Raw genomic sequence first — 25,000 nt, 5'->3', positions numbered from 1 at the left:
CTCATACCGTACTTTGATTATTATCCTTTTTTTCTATTTCATGAGTTTCCATGTTCCAGGTTTTATCCACCTCCTCCTCCTGCTCCTCCTTTTCCTCGTCCTCCTCCTCCTCATAACTGTCCTCCTCCTCCTCCTCCTTCTCACTGACCTCCTGCCTCCCGCAGGTCGCCCGGAGCAGCCTGCGCGATGCCTCGTGGTGAACAAGACCTATAACTCACTGGTGGTGGAATGCACGCCTGGGTCTGACGGCGGCCTGAAGCAGGTCTTCATTGCCAAGGTGAGCACACGAGAGATTTACATATATTTAATATAAAATCAGACCAAACAGACCCCATGGTCCAGACTGGGTGGTCTGCCCATAAACCTATGTGATTCTACATTAATCAGATGGCTCCAAAACGTTGCATTTCAACTCTAGTAAATATTAAGTTCAAGGAAATGACGGTCAAGCTTGTTTTTGAATTCGTGTTACACTGGACCACTGAAGGTGGGAGCTTATCCCATTCTCGCCCTACAACGTTGGTGATGAAAAATTTGGTGCAGTCTGAATTTACTTGTCTACATTTGAGTTTTATGCCCTTGTTCCTCGTTCGCAAAGTGTCATCGATCATAAACAATTTTGATCTGTCTACATTCGTGAAACCATTAAATATTTTAAAAGATTCGATCAGTTATCCTCGGAGGCGACGTTTCTCAAGAGAGAACATCTTAAGGCTGGAAAGCCTTTCTTCGTAGGATTTGTTGCGCAAGGATGGGATAATTTTTTGTTGTCCGACGCTGAACACCTAATTTAGCAATGTCCTTTGCATGGTAAGGAGACCAAAACTGTACCGCATATTCCAAGTGGGGTCTGACTAAGCTATTGTAGAGCGGAAGTATTACATCTATATTCTTGAATAAAAAGTTTATTTTAACGAAGCCCATCATTCTGTTCGCTTTATTTGCTGCGTCGATGCATTGTTATGAGAATGTGAGGTTTGACGCGATTTTGACTCCCAAGTCCTTAACGCATTGAACGATTTTGAGTTTAACGCTTACCAACGTATTGTCTCTCAACTTGTATCAACTATTGATCATTATTTAATTCAAATCATCATTTCTCCTGTTACTGAGTTATATCCAGTAATATGAATCTCTAATAATAACATATCCAATAATCCCAAAATGCATGGCTTTGCACAACATACCGCATCATCTATTGTTTACTGATCGTATTTCCTGTTGGCAATCATCTTCATTACTCTTAAATTGGTTTTACGATGACCTGTGTTCAAAGAGTAACACTTACCTAAATGCATCCGATAACACCAACACTTTCCCATCCTCTTCCCACACCTGTCCCTTGCCGCCGCCTGTGTTAGATAGCCTGTTCATAATGTACATTAAAAAAGATCTACTAGATTCAAGAATATGAAGAGTCCGCTACCTTTCACCGCATCTCTCCCCTCGCCCCCGACTACCTGGTCCCTCCAACCACTTGCATCCTCTCCCCGGCAGGTGTTCGAGGCGGTGACGGGCCGGGGACAGGTGAATGTGACCTCCGAATCTCCGATCTTCACCCTGGAGGGCCTCACACCTGGCCTCGACTACATCATCCAGGTGACGGCGTGGAACAAGCTGGGCAGCTCCGATCCCGTGAAGCTGGAGGCGCTCACCTACAAGATGGCTGAGAATAGGATGAGTGAGTAGCAGGAGAGAGAGAGAGAGAGAGAGAGAGAGAGAGAGAGAGAGAGAGAGAGAGAGAGAGAGAGAGAGAGAGAGAGAGAGAGATATCGTCCCAGTCAGAAAGAAAGAGGCAGCCACACAATCAGACAAATTTTCAAGGTCAATGAGCACAGCATTCAGTGAGATCAAATATATATTTAGGAGAGCAAGGTACTGAACAATGGCACGATACCAAGAATCGGATTATAAATTGAAATGGAACAGTACAAGGAGAAAGCAGGAGGCAAACCAGACTTACCGCGAAAGGAAGACAAATAAAGGATAGAGGGAAAAAAAAGGCAGCTTGCTGCTCGGGACGGAATGCACATGATGATTTAAATAGTTTAAGAATAAAGTGCTCCAGTAAGAAAAAAAAAAGAAAAAAAAAAGAAAGGCAAGTGAAAACGAACCACACCGCTCAAATAGCTACAGAAACACTTGGAAAAATTTGTGGCGGCGGGAAACAAAATGAAAAATACGCTTGAAGTGAATACAAAAATAAAAGTTCAAGTACAGAAAAATTGGCTTGACGCTTCAGAGAAAAAATAAAAACATACACTTCAAAGAAAAATATACGACGGAGACAACACCAAACAAAACAGAGAAAGTAGGCAGAGTTAGCCGAAATAATGATAATGCCTGGAGTCGGAGGGGGGCGGAGGGGGGAAGCGGAACGGAGTGAGTGATATTGCCGAGGCGGGGCGGACGGAACCTTCAAGTGGAATCAGTAACTCCGGTGAGGATTACTGACAGGGCTATTACTTATTGCTAGGGAGGAGAGGGCCGGAAGAAAGGAAGAAGGAAGGGTAGATTAGACGAGGATGGGAAGGGAATGCAAACGCGGGTTCATTTTATTTCCGCTCAGTCCGTCCCTCAAAGAGAATGCCTGAGTTTGAAATGAGAGAGAGAGAGAGAGAGAGAGAGAGAGAGAGAGAGAGAGAGAGAGAGATTGTGTGGTGGGATGCACGGCACAAACGTATGAATCATTGGAGGATAATTTCACTTACAAGACTTAGCGTTACTGAGTCACAATAAGAGGAGGAGCAGGAGGTAGAAGATGCAATAAAAGAAACAGCAGTGCCAGCTGGAGGAGGGGAATAACAGAACGAGAAGCAATTGTCCAAGTAAGAGGAGCAGCAGGAGAAGCAGGTGATTCAGCAGAACAAGAAGGAGGAGGAGGAAGAGGAATAAGATATAAATGAATTGTAGTAAGAATAGGAGAAGGAGAAATAAGAGAAGGCAGAGTAGTAAGAGTAAGAGGAGAAGAAGGTATATATAGGTCCCATAGGAGGAAGAATAAGAAATGAAGGAAGAGGAAGAAGAACAAAAGGAAGAGGAAGAGGAGGAGCAGCAGGAGCAGGAGAGAACAGAGGCCGAGGAGCAGCAATGTGAGGCTGATCAAGCAACCCTTAACTTATTTCTGCGTCATTCCTGGCCGGCAGCGACGCTTTGTGTGGAGACGCGAGTTTGTATCTGCTCGGCGCCTGTCATGTGTGGCCCCCTGCGTGCAGTGTGTGTGTGTGTGTGTGTGTGTGTGTGTGTGTGCGTGTGTGTGTGTGTGTGTGTGTGTGTGTGTGTGTGTGTGTGTGTGTGTGTGTGTGTGTGTGTGTGTGTGTAATTCACCACGGCCTGATCACGAGTTGGACTCTCTTTCGCTAGCAGGTACCCTCCGGACACGAGCAAGTACATGCTCAGTATCGTCGATCTCTGGGTACTGCCAGGACCTCACACACCACACACCCCATCCCCCTTGCTCAAGGGGTGACAGTAACCACTCCTAGTCAACGGAAAGTCTCCGGCCTGAGCGGGGCTCGAACTGCCGCCTGTTTGGCCGTGAAGCCTTGCAGCGCGGCGCTCTAGCCGATTGAGCTACCGGGGCGGTGTGTGTGTGTGTGTGTGTGTGTGTGTGTGTGTGTGTGACCTTGACCACTGTGGCTGCTATGGTTTGTGCATATGTTTGCCATTCCTCATCTTTGCTTCATCTCTCTTTTCATCCACTCTTTTCCTACTGTCTCCTCTCTCTCTCTCTCTCTCGTGGAATTACCCAACTCTTCTAATACCCGCACTGCACGAACAAGAAACTCATTTAGTTTTCCTTATCCATTTTCTTTATATTCATCAGAATTTCTCTTCCTTCACCCTTTACTTCTTGCAATACTTCCTCTCCCTCCTTCTCTTCCTTCTCTACCGACTCCTCGTTCTTGCACAAGTATTCTCATTCTCTCCTCTTTATCGCCCTTCTCGTCTAACATACGCCGTCGTTTTTGTCCTCTCAGTCGTACTCCTCCTCTTCTTGCTCCTCCTTTCCGTCCCTCTCCTTTTGCTCCTCCTCTCCGACCTCTTCCTCTTGCTCCTCCTTTCCGTCCCTCTTCTTTTGCTCCTCCTCTCCGACCTCCTCTTCCTCTTGCTCTTCTTTATGCTCCAGTGACACCCACGACCCGTCTCAATGGCGGGATCCTTTTTTCTTGCTTCGCTTAATGGACTAGAAAGATAGTGAACTCCCTCAACTTTCCCGCTGTAATAAGCAGTGTATGAGAGCCACTTGTTGTTATGAGAAAAGTTCTACGATTAGCTGTAGGTAATGTTAATCACGATTTATTTTGCCAGCTGTAACCCCCTATACCCAGCCGTCCACCTGTGGATACCCTCGCTACCCACTCGCTGCCTGGTATTCCCTTCCAGCACCCGCCGCCTCATCCTTTCCGTCCACTACTACCCTTTTGAACACCTCGCCTTGCTTCCTTGCCTCCTTTTAATTTCATCTCACCTCACACTTTCCAGTCATCTCCTATTCATATGAACATGCAACAGTCTATTTTCTCGTTTTTTGCTTTTCTGCACAAACAGGCGCATACGTACACTAAAACACACACACACACACACACACACACACACACACACACACACGGCCCGGTAGCTTAGTGGATAGAGCGTCTGCCTCACGACCAAAAGGACCGGGGTTCGATTCCCTGGCCGGGTGAAGATAACTTGGGTTTGTCTTCTTTCACGTGTAGCCCCTGTTCACCTAGCAGTGAGTAGGTGTGCGACGTAAGGTAAGGAGTTGTGACCTTGTTGTCGCGGTGTGTTGTGTGTAAGTGGTCTCAGTTCTACCCAAAGATCGGTACTATGAGCTCTGTGCTCTTCCGTACGGGAACGGCTGGGTGTCGAGAGAGACCCGCAGCAGACCAAGAGGTGAATTACACACACACACACCACACACACACACACACACACACACACCTCGGATTAACACCTACTCGCCATCCAGAAGAGGATTACCTTCCCGCCTCATTGCTCTACCACACCGCACTCCTCCACTTCCTCACCCGTCAAGCATCATCACAACTTTCCAACCGTTAAAGTAGACTACTTACCCTCACACCCCTTTCATATTGTATTTTCTTTAATAGTTACTCTTTACCTTATCATAATATGTAAATTTTCAGCCTAACGGCTGCAATTTCCTAAAGAAACCGATTATTATCATTATTATTATCATTATTATTATTATTATTATTATTATTATTATTATTATTATTATTATTACACTCATTCACTCATTCTCTCTCTCTCTCTCTCTCTCTCTCTCTCTCTCTCTCTCTCTCTCTCTCTCTCTCTCTCTCTCTCTCTCTCTCTCTCTCTCTCTCTCTCTTTTCTTTTCTTTTTTTTTAATCAAGTGTGTAGTAAGAAAAGGAAGTGGGTTAGTGGCAAAGGTACAGGTGAGGGAGAAGGAAAGACAACAGGAGTTTACAGTTGTATGGTGTAGGTTCGTTAGTTGTTCTGGTGTTGTTGATTGTTTATCGGGCACCTTATTTGTATACCCCGGGCGTGCTGGGTGTTTGTGTGTATGATTTGTTTGTGTGTAAAGCTAAGCTAAGCTATGGTGTCACCTTCGTGAAGGGGTGTGTGGGCGGTTGTTCTCGTAGTGACTTCAAGCTGCGCGGAACTACAACCCTTGACGTGGTTGTAGTTTACGTCGTCTTGCTGGTCGAGTTTCTCCTATATCTTGCCGGCTGCCTTTCGTAGCCTTGTGCTGACAAGTTGAACTCCGAGTCGGTGGTGTTGAGCTTCCGTGTTTTCCGTGTATGGATAGCCAACTTCTGTCCCGTGGCAAATCTCAGCGTTTTGGTCTGGAGCCTCTGTAGCTGTAGCATCTTGGTGTGGGAGCCATGTGTGTCGGGATGGGTGAGTTGTCTCGTATAGGAAGGAACTTCGTCTTTACTAGATATAGTTTGAGCCTTTCTGTTTAGAGATGTGAAAGCTGTTTTCACTTTCATGGTTTTGTCGTTGACGTGCTTAACGATGTCACTGTGTGGCCTAATATTGTTTTCGGTGGGGGTTGGTGTTGCCTTGTATTTGTATGTCGTTTTTTTTTTCTGCCGAATGCGACCACTTTTTTTCGAATATATTGAGTCTGTTCGCTTCCCGCATGACAAGGGCGTTGTGGTCGTCTAGGGCAGGGTTTCTCAGTGTGGGCCATACGCCCCCCCTGGGGGCCATGAAAAATTTTCAGGGACCATAGAACAAAATTAGGAAAGTGGGGGGCCATAAGAGGCCACAGAACTTCCTGAGTTTGCGTTGCTCATATGAGCTTAATATTTTCACATTTATTTTATGGTGTTTTCTTATCAGCTGTTCTACTGCTTAATTTAGCAACTTCAGCGTCTTTTTGCTGTAATCCTGGCAACATTTACTTCCCATGAGCTGGCAACACTGGATTCAGGGTTGCTATGTTTATCCTATTAAGGACATTCCGTCCCATTTTGGTCCGTTTGTCCTTTAATTTTTCTGAAAAAAAGAAAAGACAGCCTTTATCTGCCTTTTTTTAGACAGTATATCTTTTTCCTGCTTACACGTTAACATAAGGCAGCGCTAACGAATTGAGTCAGACTGTCAGAGCATGTTCGTGTACGTATAGTAGTGGTACCAGTATTGAACGCGTTATTTATTTATCTGTTTTTTACATCGCAACCTATAGCGCCGTTAGGCTTCCTCACTGGTGGGGCTTGATGGTCGTCCCAGCCCGTTGTGGCGCAGGCGAGTGTTTATAGTGGCGCCATCTTGCACTGGCTCATACTGCCCTCCGGAGCTCATCTTTGAGCCTCTCCTTGGAGAAGTTATCTAGAGTCCGGGTTGATAGGTGGTCTTTAGGGCAGCATGTGGGTAGTCTTAGGCCACTCGGCGGTGACTGAAAAATATTAGCTGTGTACCGGCCAGGATTCGAACCGACGCCCCTCCTGGATCTGCCGAACGCGACGCCGGCACGCTACCACTCAGCCACCGCCTGCTCCTAACAACGATCCTTACTATATCTACTTCGCAATCTGTAGTAACTTAGGGGGGGCCACGATAAATCAAATTACCTTGGAGGGGGCCACTGCCGAAAAAAGGTCGAGAAACCGTGGTATAGGGTACCGTTGGAGGTCACTATTTGTGTCGCGTCCTCAACATAATATATATTCATACAGGTTGTATTATCAGGCCGGGGCATGTCAGAGGTGCAAGTGATGAAGTGTTGGTGATAGCACGCTGCCCTGTGGCGCGCCGCTGTGCAGGGGGAAGGGGGTGATATTGCTGACTTGACCCGAATGGAAACTGTGCGTTGATCGAGGAAGCTGCATAACAGTTATTCTGTTAACTCCGGCAGTCCGAGTTGAAGTAGTTTGTATTGCAAGCCTTGTAACCAGACTTTATCAAACGCCTTGCTGGTGTCGCGTTGGATAATAGTGCAGTTTGTTCCTTGTCCTTTAATGAAAGCTACCTTTTCGTTGGCGATGGAGATGGCTGACGTGGTGCTCCTCCCTGCCCTGAAGCCGTACTGGGATGGGTTATAAAGGTTATTTTTCTCGAGGTGACATCTGAGGAGTAAGTTAATTATTCTTTCGAAGATTTTTCCTGGGACTTCTAGGAGTGAGATCGGCCTGTAGTTTTGGGGATCCGTGGATGATTTGCCTGGCTTTCTCTCTCTCTCCCTCTTTACCCCCCCCCCGCTGTCAAGTCCTTCTGCAGGCCACTTATCGCATTAAATATTTCCACAGGGGACGAACAAGGCGGTGAAGGCGGCGGCGGCGGCCATGGGAGCGGGCTGCTGCTGGTGAGCCTGGTGGTGGCGGCCGCTGTGGTGACGGTGGCGGCGGCGGCGGGCCTGGCTGGGCGCTGCCTTTGGGCGCTTCGGCACGACAGAGATCTGATTACCGGTGGAAACAGGTAAGATGATGTTGGTGATGAGGCTGGTGAAGGTTTGTGGTGATGGTGGTGAGGGACGCGGGAATAGGTAGTGTGGCGAGGTGTTGATGACGGGGAGCAGGATGTATGGTGACAGTGAAGAGGGTCATGATGAGGAGGATATATATATATATATATATATATATATATATATATATATATATATATATATATATATATATATATATATTTTTTTTTTTTTTTTTTGGGGGGCCGACTTAAGTGAAGATTTGTTTTTTTTGTTACATTACGGTGATCGTTTATATAAGTGCTCTGCCACATGCCCCACCCGTACGGGGATCGTATATATAATCATCACGCTCTACGGCTACGCTCCCTACGTTTCAAATATACCGCCAGTTCTTGACTCAGAAGAATGGTGGAGGCATCTGGCATCCGTACATATACTCATTCGTCTCTACGCGCAGCCTACCGAAGGCCACAGATCATTTTCCACTTTTGTTCGGAATACATCTGGCATGTCACGTGACGCGTCAAGCAGTTCCTCTGCTCCGGGCGGAAGTAGACCGCAAGTGAATCAAAGTGACAGTGACTCTGATGATTGCTATGGTAGTGACATTGACAGAGGAGGGAGAAGAGAGGAGAAGAGAAGAGAAGAGACGAGACGAGACGAGACGCGAGGCGAGGCGAGGCGAGACAAGACGAGACGGGAGAGGAGGGAGGGAGGGGAAGGGGAGAGAGGGAGGAGAGGAGAAGAGGGAGGAGATGAGGAGAGGGAGGGAGGAGGAGAGGAGAAGAGAAGAGAAGAGAGGAGGAGAGAGAGAAGAGGGGAGGAGAGAAAAGAAGAGGGGAGGAGAGAAGAGGGGAGGAGAAGAGAGAAGAGAAGAGAAGAGGAGAGAAGAGAAGAGAAGAGGGGAGGAGAGAGGATAAGAGAAGAGGAGAGAGGAGAAGAGAAGAGGGGAGGAGAGGAGAGAAGAGAAGAGAAGAGAAGACGAGACGAGAGAGAGGAGAGAGAGAGAAGAGGGAGGAGAGAGAGAGAGGGAAGAGGGAGGAGAGAGAGAGAGAGAGAGAGAGAGAGAGAGAGAGAGAGAGAGAGAGAGAGAGAGAGAGAGAGAGAGAGAGAGAGAGAGAGAGTGTGGAGAGAGAGAGAGAGAGAGAGAGAGAGAGAGAGAGAGAGAGAGAGAGAGAGAGAGGTGGGAGAGAGGAGGGAGGAGGAGAGAGGGAGTGAGGGAGAGGAGGGGAGGGAGGGAGGGGAGGGGAGGGGAGAGGGAGGGAGGAGGGAGGGGAGGAGAGGGGGGAGGGGGAAACATGGAAACATGGACTAGCAGGCAGCAGAAAGCCTGTTGGCTCATTACTAGGCTGCCTGCGTTCAGTGATTTAATCAGTCCGTTTGCCATAGGAGTGGCTTGCAGGAAGGATTAAAGCACTTGTGTACCTACTCTTGGGAACGTTCAGTTCACACCCGTTGCAGTAAAGTGGCGATCAATGCGTTTCTTGAAGGAGTTGATGGTCTCTGCGCTAACCACTTCTGCAGGAAGGCTGTTCCAGTGGCGAACAACTGTATTCGAGAAATAACTCCTGCCGATGTCGGTATTGCATCGCTTTGCTTGAATTGGTTTTCCGTTGTTTCTTGTTCTCAGGTTAGTTTGTAGCGTGAAGAGTTTGGAGTGATCAACGTTGCTGAGCTTGTTCAGGTAAAGGGAGAGAGGAGGGAGGGAGGGAGGAGGGAGAGGGAGGAGGAGGAGGAGGAGGAGAGAGAGAGAGAGAGAGAGAGAGAGAGAGAGAGAGAGAGTGTGTGGGGTGCTTCCACGCGACACGTCACGTCCACGAGAAAATGCGCAATATTTAGGGCAGTCATAACTTTTTTATTATTATAAGGAGAGAAGTTTTATTACTCCACCATATATACTAGATGAATATACAATTATTGGAAAGAAAAAACACACCATTTCCACCTCTTTTAAATGTCTAAATTTTCCTCGTGCATAGCATCCAGAGAATTATCCCGCCACCCGTACTCTAAGGGGACACAGACCAAGGACCAAACAAAATATATAGCCTGTTAGTGCAATGGAAAAAAGTCATTAAGACCCCAAAGGGAGATGATGAAATTTAGTAATAGGTGGAAGTAAGTGTGAAGGTGGTGATGATGTTAGGGGTGATGGCTGAGGAAGAAGAATAGAAATGGAAGAAAACGAAGAATCTGAAGAATGAAGAACGATGAGTAAAAAAGAAAGTTGGTGGTGATATTAAATGGCGGGTCAATAATCTCTCTCTCTCTCTCTCTCTCTCTCTCTCTCTCTCTCTCGTGCTGCCTTTGTGTAGAAATAAAGTAATGTTATATTTGTTACCTCGCTCCATTATGATTAGAGTTTTTATAAATTTATAACGAAGTAGAAAGTCTTTATAATGAAGAAGATAAGGAGGAAGAGGAGGAGGAAGAACACAAAGTAAGAACAAACAACAGCAGACCTGCTGGTCCTTACGAGGCTGTTTGTGACAAGCTACACTAACTATCTAATAAAAGGTGGAAGATGAAGGACAGCAAAGGTGAAGGCTCCTCCCCACCCCCCCATCCCTCCAGCCAAAGCTGGCAGGAAAGGAAAAAAGAACCATGCAGCATGGACAAACTGCATGGAAATTATGTAGGAAAGAGGAAAGAACTACCATTACTGCTACCACTAACCGGGCGATAAAAAACGGACAAGGACACCAGTATTCGAAAGAACGTTATTACGACAATGAGTAATATCTAAGTTGCTGGTTGGATTCAAAATACTTGTCTAATCTTTTCTTGAAGGCCGTAACTGTTGTACTATCAACTACGTCACAGGGTAGAGGATTCCAAACATTAACGACTCGATTTAAGAAAAAGTGTTTGGCTTCGTGCGACAAGAATATTTTACCACCTATCTTGAAATTGTTATTTCGTCTTGTTCTATTTGATCGATCAGTTGTAATCTTCCGCATTAATATCACTGAAGCCTTTAAACATTTTAAACACTTCTATTAGATCGCCTCGCATTCTTCGTTTTGTTAGGCTGAATAAATTTACTTCTTAAAAGCTTTTGTTCATAAGATATTTTTTTCAACCTAGGAATCATATTTGTTGCTCGCCGTTGAGCCCGTTCTAACTTTTCTACGTCTTTTCTGTTATAGGAAGACCAAAACTGTACACAGTACTCTAGATGGGGTCGAACCATCGAATTATACAGTTATAATATTACCTTTTCCGATTTATTATTAAAGACTCGTCCGATGAAGCCAACCAATTTGTTTCCGGTTTTAACTACCTCTGAACAATGCTAACTTGGCTTTAAATCGCTTGATATAGTGATTCCAAGATCCTTTTCTTTACTTACTGCAGAAAGTTGTTGGCCATTCATTACGTACTGTACGCGATTGTTATTGTTTCCGATGTGTAACACTTTACATTTGTCAACGTTAAATTTTATTTGAATTTCATTTGCCATTGATTGGTCCAACGTGCAAGTCGATCTAGATCTGATTGTAATGTTTCTTAGTCGAGTGTCGTAGGTACCTTACTAGCGATTTTTTGTGTCATCAGCAAATTTTGATATTTTGCAAGTGAGCCCATCATCGATATCTTTAACATAAATTAAGAAGAGCATGGGACCAAGCACTGATCCTTGAGGTATGCCGCTTCTAACATCGAGCCAGTTAGAGGAAACACCGTTTAGAATTACATATGTTTCCGCTCAGAGAGCCAGTCCACAAGCCAATTGTGAACGTTACTTGACATACCGTGCGCAAATAGTTTACTGAGCAATCGTTGGTGGGGGACCTTATCAAATGCCTTTTGAAAATCCAGATATATGATATCTACTGATCTGCTTTCATCGAACACCTCAAAAATATAATGAAAAAATCAAGCAAGTTAGTTAAACACGAACGTTTACTACGAAAACCATGTTGCGAATTATTTATTATATTATTTTCTTCGAAGAATTTCACCATATTGTCGCGAATGAGTCTCCATTAACTTACAAAACAATTGACGTCAGGCTAATTGGTCGATAGTTTCCTGGATGAGACTTTTCCCATTTTTTTAAAAATTAGTGTGATATTTGCTAGTTTCCGATCCGACGGAACTTTTCCAGCTGTTAAAGATTTATTGAATAAGACAGAGAGCGGTTTACAAATTTGATATTTGATTTCTTTTAAATTTCTAGGGGTAATTTTGTCTGGACCAGGACTTTACTCATTTTAATCTTTTCAATTGTGCGTAAAATGTCACCTTCTATGACGAGCACGCCATTTAAAATATTTTCGGTCCTTTTAACCTCCGGCGGTTGAGATGATGAACAATCTTCGTCGGTAAATACGGATGCGAAAAAAGTTATTTAGGATTGCAGCCATTTCATTTACATCGTTCGTTTTCATTAGCAAGCGGTCCGATACTACAAGTGAGTGACTTTATTATTTACATAGCTAAAAAAAGAATAGGATTAGATTTTCTTGTTTCCGCTATATATTCTTCAAGATTTTTCTTGCTTCGTTTTATTAATTTCTTTGTTTCGCGGCGAGTTCTGTCCAACTCTAGTTTGTCAGTCTCACTCTGGTTTGTCAGCCTCACTCTGAGTTGATATGTATCTACTGTACAGCCAACGCGTTTTTTTTTTTTTTTTAAGAGAGAAGCTATTTTTAATTTCCTATTCCACCATTTGGGTTTCTTTTTAATAGATGAACGTCTGTTACCATAGGGTACGCATATGCTTATGGCATTGTTCAATATTGTGGTGAAGGCCTCCCACGATTTATGAATATCTGTTTCCATAGAAATTACTGTCCAGTCAGAATTATTTAGAATTGATCGGAGTTTTACGAAATTCGCTCTCTGATAATCTGGCACCTTTTCTTTTCACTGGCAAGTTAAAGTCCCCCACAATTACTGCCTCGCAACTGCTACTTGTTTATAAAATTAATTCACTTAACGCATGATAGATATCCGGAGTCTGCCCTAGCGGTCAATAGATTAGTCCAACTACTATTTTACGAGACTTATTTTTTATTTCAATGAAGACAGTGTATACATTGATTATAATATCTGTTTTCACGGATACTGGATGGAGAGAGTTTTGGATATATAAGATAACGCCTCCACCCTGTATGTTCTCTTTTTCATGACTAAAAATGGTATAACCCGGTAATCTATATTGCGCGATGAAATCTCTATTTGAAGTGTCTATCCAAGATTATGTGACCCCGATGATGTGATGTAGCAACGAGTGTTTCTAAGTCTTCAAATTTGTTATGTAGGCTAGAAGGGTTTATATAGCAAGGTTTAATGTGATTCGAGTCGGGGGTTGTGCAGGTTGATTGCTCCCTCACGGTGGACCTGCTGATGTTCTCACCATGGCGTTTTTTTTTTTTTTTTCCTTTTGGAGGAGGAGGAGGAGGACTTGATGGTGGTGGTGGTGGTAGCGGTACGGGTGGTGGCGTTAGAGGGACGAAAGGAGAAGGAAGACAAGAAGGAGGAAAATCTTGGTGATGACGGTGATCATTAGGAAAAGAGGAAAAACGTGGGATTGATGACAACGACGATTACTATTATTCCTTTGCTCACAAAAGACGAAAAAGATGATGAAGGAGGGCGAGTAAGAGGAGAAGAAAGATAATTTTTTTAGTTTGTTTCTACTTCTGGAGGGATGGCTGCAAGGGAGAAGGAAGTGGAGAAATTTGTGATGAGTGGATGGAGTCTTCGCACTCGCGCGCGTGCGCACACACACACACACACACACACACACACACACACACACACACACACACACAGACACACACTCATGATACGGAGCGTCACATACCAATACTCACACGTTCACACGCCAACAATAAAATTACCCCCAAAGGAACTCCCAGTGGACCAAATTTCCTAACAAACCTTAATTCTCCTTAAAGATATTTGACTTTTTTCTTCATGCTTGATAGCCGTTTGTTCATGGGAACATACTGGGTACTTCTCTTTTTTGTACCGTTTCTCCTGATTGAAATTTTTATTGATATTTACTTTTTTTCCCATATAATTTCCATCTCTCCATAAGAACATATTGGGTACTCACTTTTCGATTGTGTTATCAAAGCCCTTCGTACCTTTCTAATAGCATCACCGGTACTACATTATGCAGGTACGTGTTACATGATTTCTTTACACTCACGGCGCCGTAAACCTGACCGCCTGTCTCGCTTTCCCCAGGAACATAAAAGGCTACTTGGCGCCGCCTGAGACGCACAGCAAACGGCTCTCAGGTGAGGACGGAACAGGTGAGCCAGCCGCCCATCCTGATAGAGAGAGAGAGAGAGAGAGAGAGAGAGAGAGAGAGAGAGAGAGTATTTTTTAACATTTATTGTGTGTGTTCTTTTCTTTTCGTTTAATATGACATTTTTTTAAACATTTATGTCGTCTCTATTATGCCAGTATTGAGTATTATTACATTGATTAATTGACTGATTGAGTGAGTGAGTGATGAATTGCATGTTCCATTTCATGTGTGTAAAAATCGCATAATTCCACATAAAACGCACAAATGACTGCGAAATATCCAGTCAGGAACGAACGTCCGGTTTTTGCAATATAAACTGCACTGGACGTCAAAATAACCGCCTCTTTGATATGTCCCGGTTCATTCATACTTTTCATCACCACCGTCACCATCACCCCCCCCTACCTCTTTTTCTTCCTCCGTGAGATTTTGAACCAAAGACGCGAGACTGAGGAAGCTTGAGCGTCATGCAAAGCGTTATAAGAGGAAGAGCAAACTTAAGGGAAAGCGATAAATGAAGAGATAATAAAATGTGAAAAATGAAGGGGGCGCGTGTGATGGAAGGAGAGGAAGGACAAGGACGAAGAAACGAAGATGAGGGGAGAGAGAGAGAGAGAGAGAGAGAGAGAGAGAGAGAGAGAGAGAGAGAGAGAGAGAGAGAGAGAGAGAGAGAGAGAGAGATGATGACTGAAGGGACAGAAGAAATTGACTAAAGATGGGTGATAAAGGCGGAATGACCCGAAGAAAGAGAGATGAGAAGGAAATAACTGTTGACTTCGATTTTCTACAGTGGTCATATTTATCATTTCATTGTCTCATTTTGTCCATCTATCTGTTATCAGTCTTATCATGTCCGTAGAGAGAAAGTTTCGTATCCTTTTTTGATGGCTCAGTGTTCTTTAAATTTTTCTTTTTTTCGGTTTAATTATATTTCAACATTTCCCTCACAACCCGTTTGCTGGCCCAGTGACGGTGGTAAGAGCTGTCGGTGCCTCGCGAGCTTGGCAGATGTCCGCCGCCTCCCCAGTGTGTCTTCCGTTGGCTATGTTAGCGAAGTGTTTGCTGGCGAGTGGAAGGCTCCAGTATTCGCTTTCCCCCCATCGGAGGAAAATTATGGTCGACATTTTTTTTTGGTCTGCCATGCTCTTTAAGGAATACGACTGAGTGGATTTTTAGGGCGTTCCAAGCGTGCGTGTCTGTGATGTGTCCTTGCACACAAAACTAAAATATAATAGATTTTTTATCCACGTAAATATATATAATCCGCATCATCCCATGGACGTTTATCTTTTTTTTATATAGGGGGGCAGCGGTTTGTGTTGTCAGGCAGCCAGTTTAAGCTGATAAATATTTATTCGTTTTTTTACACCGCTCTGAAAATTATTAATTCGTCCACTGAATAATTGAGTACAGCAAACATTTTATCCTTTCGTTGCGTTGTTTAGCCTGACCTGCAGACATTATAAATATGTATGCACAGAGAGAGAGAGAGAGAGAGAGAGAGAGAGAGAGAGAGAGAGAGAGAGAGAGAGAGAGAGAGAGAGAGAGAGAGACTCCTTGGAACACCGCAGGGACGTAGCTACTCTTGTGGTGCTTCACAAGGCACAAGTGCAAGGAGTGCCACAACTGGCGGGCCTACGCCAACCTCCGAGAGTCACCACGCGGGACACGAGAACGGTGCTATTCCGTGGTGACGCAGTGGAGGTGCCGCGTTCCCGTACCAGCCAGCACCAACGCACCTTTTCGGGAAGAGTCTGCCGGATGTGGAACATGTTCACGGCCAGTGTTCCAAACATCCGGGAGATGAACACCCAAAAAATAAAACTGTCGGCCCACCATTGGAGGGGCTCACTCCCCACTCCACTGACACTCGTGGTGGAGCAGTGATACAAGTGCAGTGTGTACACACATGTATTCTGTATTGTATGTTTTTTTGTGTATATATTTGTTTTTTTTAGTTTATGTAGTTATTTTTTTATATAGATTTTATTCTGCCCTTTGAATAGGGAGCACACGACAGTGCACCTTTGGGTTTGTAAATGGTATATATGTATCTATGTTTAAATAAAGAGAGAGAGAGAGAGAGAGAGAGAGAGAGAGAGAGAGAGAGAGAGAGAGAAGTGGTTGGTGTTAATGGACGTCACTCGAGTTCTAGAGCCAGGAGAGGCAAGGCGAAATGAGGGAAGGAGGAAGGAAAGCTCATAGGGGAGTTGAAAGAGAGGAGGGGAAGAGAGTTAAGGCGAGGGAGCAGAGAAGACGTAGAAATCTTCCAATGCCTTTCCTCACACTTCAACAGAGAGAATGGAAAGGGAGGGGAAGTGAGGAAAGGAATTAGGTTACATGGATGAGGGGGAGAAAAAGGAAGCGGAGTGAAGGGAGGAGTTAGTTTATATGGATGAATGGGAGGAAGGGGAAGGGAAAGATATGCCTTCAAATACCATTACTCACGATATTACACTGGAGGGAAGAAACAGGGAAAAGGAAGAGAGGAGTAAAGAGAGGAGGGTGAGGATTAGATAAGCCCATCACGAGAAGAAGCAAGGGAGGGGAAATAAGAAAGAAAAAAACTGAAAGACGAGACGAGTGTAAATAAGAAAGTAAATCGAGAGTAAGTAGAAATAAAATAAGTAGGGATATATAAAGTACATAGATAGGATATGCAAAGATATAATATATAGGGATATATTAATATGGAAAACTTTATAAAGTCTGAATATATATAAAAAAAATGACAAATGCCTTCCAGCGCCATTCCTCACCTTACCACAGTTGGAGACGAGGGGAAGGCGGGGGGAACGAGGGGAAGAGGCAAGGAGTATAAGCCTAGCAGCGTGGCCTCCCCATAAAATACTTTTGGACATAGTTCATGGCGGACGCCCCAAGAATTACGACAAAGTTTATATCACTGACATATCCTTAACTTGTCCTTGCTGCCCCATTCCTCTCTCTCTTCTACAGTAATTTTATCCTCCTTCTCTACAGCCGTATCCTTTCTCCTTACTTCCTTTCGCAGGATCCTTCCCTTCCTGCTGCTCCATTCTTGTCCCTCCTACTGATTATCCTTCCCTCTTGCCCCATACCTCTCTCTTTCCTCCCTGTACGTTTTCTCCTTCCCCACTCCCCCATTCCTCTCTTCCCTCCTGACCCCCCCTCTCTCTCTCTCTCTCTCTCTCTCTCTCTCTCTCTCTCTCTCTCTCTCTCTCTATCTCTCTCTCTCTCTCTCTCTCACTCTCTCTCTCTCTCTCTCTTTTTTTTTTATTTAAACATGTTCAGTACATTAGTACATGGCAATATTATTTTTCGAAGCTAAAGTTCCCCCGACCGTTGGGGAGCTATTTAAAAGTTTCTGCCGAGGTTACAATTATATACATGTTTGTAAATTATTTGCAAGCGTTTACATTTACGCTTTTTACGGTGGGTGTAGGAGTAGCCACCTGTGGGACGCAACCTTCATCTGCTGAGTGGACAGTTGTGTCACGTCCACATCAGCAGTGAGGTTGTTCCACCACACCACCGCTGCGATGGAGAAGGCACCTTGGTGGGTGCTGAAGCGGGCCATTGACACTTCCAGGAGGGAGGCGTTGCTCAGCACCGTTCTTGTGCTGCGCTCAGACCTCCTCCAGGTAGCCCTCAGGTCCGTCAGGTGGGGCACTAGGCCCACTTGTGCCTTGTGTAGCACCGTCAGGGCAGCGACGCGGCGACGGTGCTCCAGGCTGTTCAGCTGGTTCGTGGCTGCTCTTGCCCGTCCCTCGTGTGGTTGTTGTTGTTGTTGTTGTTGTTGTTGCTGTCGATGTTGTTGTCGCTGTCTCTCCCACTGGATCGGTCGGTGGTGCTGGGTGCCGTTGATGAGGCGTTCAGCCCTCCTCTGCACCTTGTCTAGCAGGTTGAGGTGGCAGAGGGCGCTGGCCATCCAGGTGAGCGGTGCATACTCCATCACTGGAAGGACTTGTGCCTTATAGAGGGTGTTCAGGCCTTCAGCGTCGAGGACGTTCTTCATGCGGCGCAGGAGGTTTACCTTCTGGGAGGCTTTATGTGCCACCCTTTCAAGGTGACGGTCGAACCGCAGCTGGGAGTCCACCTCCACGCCCAGCATGTCGACGCTGGACTGCAGAGGGATGGTGTCGTTCCCGAATCTCAGCCTGCCGTGGAGCTGCCTCGCGTCCTCCCGAGAACGTGTTATTACCATGACCTGGGTTTTGTCAGGGGCAAACCTGACTTGCCACCTCTTTCCCCAAGCCATTATGTCTGCCAACTGTCTGTTGACGGACTCTATCACGTCCTGGGCTTCCTCCCTCTTGTATGTTCTGGAGAGGGTGCAGTCGTCGGCGTAGGCGCTTGCTGCCGGGATGGTTTGCAGGAGGTCGTTAAAGTATATGTTCCACAGAATAGGTCCAAGGACGGACCCCTGTGGAACGGAGGCCTCCACCGGGAAGCTGGTCGAGGTGCTTCCATTGACTGCTACACGGAGGCTCCTGCCTAACAGGTAGTTTGAGAGCAGGCGCAGCAGGTCCCCCGTGATGCCTAGTTGCTATAGCTTCGCCGTCAAACCGCGGTGCCAAACGGAGTCGAACGCGCCAGTTATATCCAGGGCAATCATGAGAGAGGGGTGGCCGTCATCAAGGGCGTCATGCCAGGACTTTGAGAGGAGATGGAGGAGGTCTGAAGTAGAGCGGCCCTTCCGAAAACCAAACTGCTTCGGTGACTGCAGGTGGTTTTCCTCGAGGAAGGATGTCAGTTGCTCCCCGATGATCCTCTCAAATATCTTGCTGATGATTGGGAGGAGTGATATTGACCTGTAATTGCCCGGCTCAGACCTGGATTTTTTCCTGTGTACGGGTGTGACTCTGGCCTCCTTCCACTGCGCAGGCCACACCCCGCTCTGCAAGCATCGCCGGAAGATTTGGGCGAGGGGGCTGGTGAGCTCATTGGAGCATCGCCGCAGTAAGTATGGACTCACGCTGTCAGGGTCTGGCGCCTTCCTGGTGTTGACGCCCCTCAGATGTCTCCTGACAGCGTCCTCAGAGATTAGCACACTCTCTAGTCTTGACGCGATGAGTTGGGGGAGGGTGGGCAGCTGCCTGTCTGGTTCCTGGGTTGTCATCTTTTGACTGAAGTGACAGGCCAGCAGGTCAGCCTTTTCCCGGCTGGTGATGGCCAGGTCTCCGTCAGGTTTCCTCAGGGGCGGGATACGTTCCTGGGGGGTGAGGCCTTGCTGCTCCTTCACCAGCCCCCACCACTGTTTCGGGTCGGTTTGGTTAGAGGGCAGCTTTCTCCTCCTGTTGGCATCCCACCTTTCCTTTGCCCACTTTGCTGTCCTCGTCATATTTTTGCAAGCTCGTCTGTGTTGGGCCGTATTTTCCCGTGTGGCGTGTCTTTTGTATCGTGCCCAGGCCTTGTGTTTCCTTTCGGCTGCAACACGGCACCTGTACCCGAACCAAGGCTGGTCTTTTGGGCTGGTTGAGTAGGTGCGGTGAGGGACGTGTTGCTGCTGGACGGTATTGAGGACAGTGGTGAGGTCGGAGACGTCATGCTGTGGATCACCGTTAAGGACTGTGCCCCATGCAGTCGCTCCCAGGGCCTGCCTTGCAGCCGTCCAGTCCGCGCGGTCCCATAGCCAGATGACTCGCTGGTGTTCCTCTTCACGTGCTGGGGCCAGGCTGATGGTGGTGAGTACGGCGTTGTGGTCGGAACTGCCCACACGGTCTGGTGGGCAGCACAGCACGCAGTCACTCGGCAGGTCTGTGAGCACAGGGTCCAGGGAGCCTCCACGCTGATGTGTCGGGAACTCAACATGGTTGTGCAATCCATGCACCGCTGTGAGCTCGGTGAAGGCCTTCGCCACCAGGTGTTAATTTAGGTCGCCCACAACCATCGCGTACTGACAGCTGTGGACAGCCATAAGGTCGTCCAGGTGCTCTGTGCGGGAGATGAGGGGGGCGCTGCCTTGCCACTGTGTCCGGTACATGGCACAGAGTAGCAGAGCGCTCCTGTCCTCGAGAATGATGCGGAGGAACATCATCTCCATATGCAGGGGAGTGTCTGTGGTGAGGACGTCCATCTGCAGGCCGTTTCGGTGGCAAACAGCAATACCTCCCCCCTGTCTTGTGTGGCGGTCTCGTCTGGCCCAGTGCGATCTTATCACAGGATCTTATCACAGGTGGTGGCGCATGTGTCGTCCAGGAAGGTCTCCACTGTCACCACTATGTCGATGTGGTGCCTGAGGACGAAGGCGTGTGTCAGCTCCCCGATGTTGGTCCTAAAGCCTCGTACGTTGGCGGACAGAATCTTGAGGCCGCTGGTGTCTGTATTGCCTTATCGGATCAGCGGAAGGGGATTGTGCAGGGGATGAGGCCAGGATGGGTAGGGCGGGGCGTGCACCGCTTGCTGGTAGGGAGCAGGCTGGATGATGGGTGGCTGGTGTTCAGACAGGATTGCTCGAAGCAGTCGTTCCTGTCTGATGTCGGCGGTTCGAACGTAACACTCGTCATCGGTGTGTCCTCGCCGCTGGCAGTACGCACACTCAAGACTTCGCTTTGCCTCTGCCTGCCTCTTGCGACACTGGTCAGCGAGGTGCCCACGTCGGCCACAGAAGTCTCAGATGGTCTCAGTGCAGTGATTGACTGTGTGGCCGCGCTGACGGGACCTGCCACAGAAGGGTGGTGAGGCCTGAGTCCAGAGGGGTTGGGGGCAATGGTGTGTGTGCCGTGATGTGTCTCCGCGTCCGCGGTTGTAGTGGTGATGGTAGCGAGGAGGACGGGAGGGGGGTGGAGGAGTGGATCGGCCAGGAGAGGGGGTTCTGTTTCTGACAGAGGACGGGGGGTTTGTTTGGCCTGGGTGGGTTGGCCCGGCCGGCGGCGAGGGGGTGGGGCTGTCTTGGCGTCTTCTGGGGGGTCGTGAGTCACCTTCCTCAGTGCTCTGGGCTTCCCTGATTCCCACCAGCCGCGCCAGCTGTGGTGGGAGGAGCACACCTCCTGCCAGTCATGGTCAATTTTCCTTGGCGGGGCATTTGTGGCTTGTGTGCTGGGGGGAGGGATGTGGGTTTCCTGTTCAACTTGTGACAGGGCATCGATGGAGCTGAGGGTTTCAACCAATGCTTCTCTTTGCTTCCTAGTTCTTTCACTCCGCGCCCGATATGTCTCCACAATGCACTTAAGGCCGTGTACCTCATTCCTAAGTCGGAGAATGATGTCAACAAGGCCTTCAGGCGGGTTGGAGAGAAGATCCTCCCTGACGGCGCTGTCCTCCGTTTCAATTGGTGGTTGTGGGCCGAGCGGGTCGGGCTGGGAGGCTGCTGGCGTGCTGGGCGGTGTGTCATCAGCGGCCGTGTAGGTGACGGGGTGAGGAATGCCGGCTGCTCGCCTCAGTTCCTCAGTCGTGGAGCAGCAGAAAGGGCCATCATTGAAGTAGTCTGCGCAAGCCAGGTTTGGACAGTCTGGCTGGCTGCAGGCCGTGGAGGGTTTCACCCGGACAGAGTAGCTGCACACACAGCAATATTTTGCCCCAGGATAGCCCAGGCAATTTACTGATGCTGGTGGGGGTCTCAGTGAGAGTGAGGGAGGCCATGATGGTGGTGTGGGTCGATGCGCACTCTATCTCTCAAGGAGAAACCCTTGAACTTGCCTGACCACACTTCCAATTCTAATACCTACGTCCACCTGCTCTTTCTCCCTCTCCTGAACTTCCTTAATTAAGAGACCAATCACTTAACTCTAGCTTCTTGGAAAAAAAGGGGAGGACAGGCTCGTAATTTGGCAGATTTTAAGGGGGGAATAGGGGGCATCATAGGTTTATGAAGGGGGGAGGGGAGCGAGCGATACTAACATGCACAGGTGGTTGATATCTTTTGAAAAATAATCACATTTCGGGGCATTTTGTGGCCGATACAGAAAACACTGGGGGGGGCTTTAGTCACCTTGAGCCCCCCCCAACAAATTACGACCCTGTAGGAGGAGGAGGAGTAGGTAAAGGGAGGAAGAGAAGGAGGAGGAGGTGGTGGAGGAGGAGGACGAGGAAAAGGAGGAGCGCACTACGGGTTAAGAAGAGTGTAACGGGCTTGCGGGGGACGTTTAAAGGGTGTTGATTAAGACTTCAGGTTCCTTAAGGCGAATATATTCGTAGCCTATGTACAAGGAGCGTCGGAGCGAGAGCGACTGTCGTTGTGTGTCAGTCGGACTCTCGTGAAGGAGTGACGAGTTACAGGTTGGAAAATAATTGTTACAATTGGTCACGTACGTCAAGGTGACCTCCACGCACTATGAAATGCGATGTATACAAAACTGAGACGGTAAACACTGACGGACGACATTCCTATAAGGTGGCGTGATCTATCTGTCGTGGGTTTTTTCCATTGACAATTGTATGCCTAATTCGTGGTGATATTAAATAATAATAATAATACATTGATATCCTACTATAACAAGAGAGGAAGTAGTTTGTGGAAGAAGGAAAGGCAGCTGCAAGACAGGAGATAAGAGGGTACCAGAGAACCACATGATATTGAAAGAAAAGAGGAGGAGGATGAAGAATAATTATAGAAAGTGGAAGCTACAGGAATGGAGGAGGAAGCGGAATAAAACGATGACGAAACATATTAGAATGAGAAGGATAAGAGAAAACAAGATTGTAGAAGTATTAAATATAAATAGGAAACGAAGCAGTAGCCGTGGGAAGAGGATTCCAAATAGTCGGTAACCTTCAAAGGAAACGGAGGAAACAGGCTGCTGTTACCTGTAGATGAGGAAAATACGGCACCTGACACACACACACACACACACACACACACACACATACAAATACACGTAAGTGAATACAAAAGCAAATTAAATACTAGATAACATGAAGCCGAGTATGTCAACGTAATTTTTATTTTCTTTTTTGTTTTCCTTTTTTATGGGTTTCAACAATGATTTATACAATTTGTCATTTTTATATCCACATGTGGCTCGTTTTTTTTTCCGCCGATCACCGTCACCCATTCACGGGTCGCTTAACAGGAAGCAGCGACGCGTTGGTATGACTGTGTATGTATACTGTATAGCGTGTATAATAATAATAATAATAATAATAATAATAATAATAATAACAATAATAAAAACAATAATAATAATAACAATAATAACAATACTAATACTAATACTAATAATAATAATAATAATAATAATAATAATAATAATAATAACAATAATAAAAATAATAATAATAATAATAATAATAATAATAATAATAACAGGTTTATTAAATGACTTAGTAGTAAATACAACAAAAATAATATATATATATATATATATATATATATATATATATATATATATATATATATATATATATATATATATATATATATATATATATATATATATATATATATATATATATATATATATATATACGCTAAAGGAGAGACAGAGGGGAGGTTTGGAAAAGCTTAAAATAGAGACAAAAGGGAGAGGGAGGGTAGTGTGTAGGGGGCAGAGGGAGGATGGCGGCGAGGTGCTAATCTACACCGCGGCCCTTTGGCTTAACAGGACTATCACTGCTGGGCATTCTTTATCACTTGTACTATCACCGGCACTGCGCTTCGTTTGAATCGGTCGGATCGCGGCGCAGTGAAGGGGGTGAGTTTATTGTAGTGCCTGGTGAAGCGGGTGGGGGGAGGCGCGTCGGGTGGCAGGAGGTGGCAGTGCCGGGGATGGTGAAGCAGGGAGATGCCGAATTTTCAGAGGGCGTCCTGGTGCCTGTCAGAGAGCCTCGGGAGACTCAGGGTGGTCAGTGCATTGTCGTAGGTGTGGTAATCAGGGCCTAAAATGACCGTGAATGCCCTCTTCTGAACCCTCTCCAGCTGTTGTTGTTGGGTGAGGGAAAGAGAAGATGACCGTATATGAGTTTTGGCAGTATGAATGATGTGTTTATACTCCACAACTCAGCAGCCGGTGTTCCCCAACGCAAATGTGTGTGTGTGTGTGTGTGTGTGTGTGTGTCAGTGTGTGTGTGTGTGTGTGTGTGTGTGTGTGTGTGTGTGTGTGTGTGTGTGTGTGTGTATTAGGGGGATCGTTAAATATAAGTGAAACATACATGTTTTTGGGTATATTTCTTCCTATGTTTCTCATCCTGTGTTTTTCTTTCTTTCTTATAAATCTATAATTTTCATATAAACGCCTCAGTAATACGTCTTTTCTTTTGCTGTCATTCTTATAGGCGTTCATCTACCTCTTCCTTTCTTAATCCATTCCATGTGTTGTGTTTCCTAATTATGACATTACTCTCTCTCTCTCTCTCTCTCTCTCTCTCTCTCTCTCTCTCTCTCTGCTAGGCACAGGTGAGCTACGGTTACCCAGGCAGGTGACAAAGGCGTTCTTTGATTAATTCTCAGAACACGTCACCTGCCGGAGTGAGGAATGTTGGGTCTGTATATTACAAATGAAGCGACTTTCACTGAAACGTCGCCGGCAGCCTGACCCCGCCTCGTGACTACTTTCTTCTTCTGGCTCTCTTTTCATCCCTGATATCTTGCCTGCTACCTGCTTTACGATACTTCCTTACCTCCATTTTTTTTCTCCCCTTTCCCTTATTTTCACATCCCGTGTCACCTTTTATCTCCGACACCCTGCCTCTTTTTTCTGTTCACATCCCGATACCTACTTCTCCGTTATGTATTTTTCCTTATTTTTTCCATTTCCTTTTCCAGCTCACCATTATCTTCTCTCATTTAGCTTTTTCTTCTGTTCTCCATGTATGTTGTCTTCGTTTTCGTCCCTCTGCCCTCATCTTTATTTTTTTCTCTTCTCTTCTCTTCTTCCTTAAGTCTTTTATTCTTTCCATTACGCATATGT

The 25,000-nt window shown here is 46.4% G+C and overlaps 1 protein-coding gene across 1 annotated transcript in view; it reads left to right on the top strand.

The window, feature by feature from the left end:
* Nucleotides 1-25,000, top strand: part of LOC126992558 (carcinoembryonic antigen-related cell adhesion molecule 20-like) — a gene marked incomplete at its 5' end in the record, with an annotated part of 156,965 nt that overhangs the window by 40,566 nt on the left and 91,399 nt on the right. The window contains 2 exon segments of the mRNA XM_050851377.1: nt 165-277; nt 1,498-1,681. Of these exon segments, the coding sequence (XP_050707334.1) occupies nt 165-277; nt 1,498-1,681 (297 nt within the window).

This window comes from Eriocheir sinensis, chromosome 7 (assembly GCF_024679095.1).
Source record: "Eriocheir sinensis breed Jianghai 21 chromosome 7, ASM2467909v1, whole genome shotgun sequence".
Lineage (NCBI taxonomy): Eukaryota > Metazoa > Arthropoda > Malacostraca > Decapoda > Varunidae > Eriocheir > Eriocheir sinensis.
The sequence above is the reverse complement of the archived record's forward strand: the minus strand, read 5'-3'. Positions and strand labels throughout refer to the sequence as shown.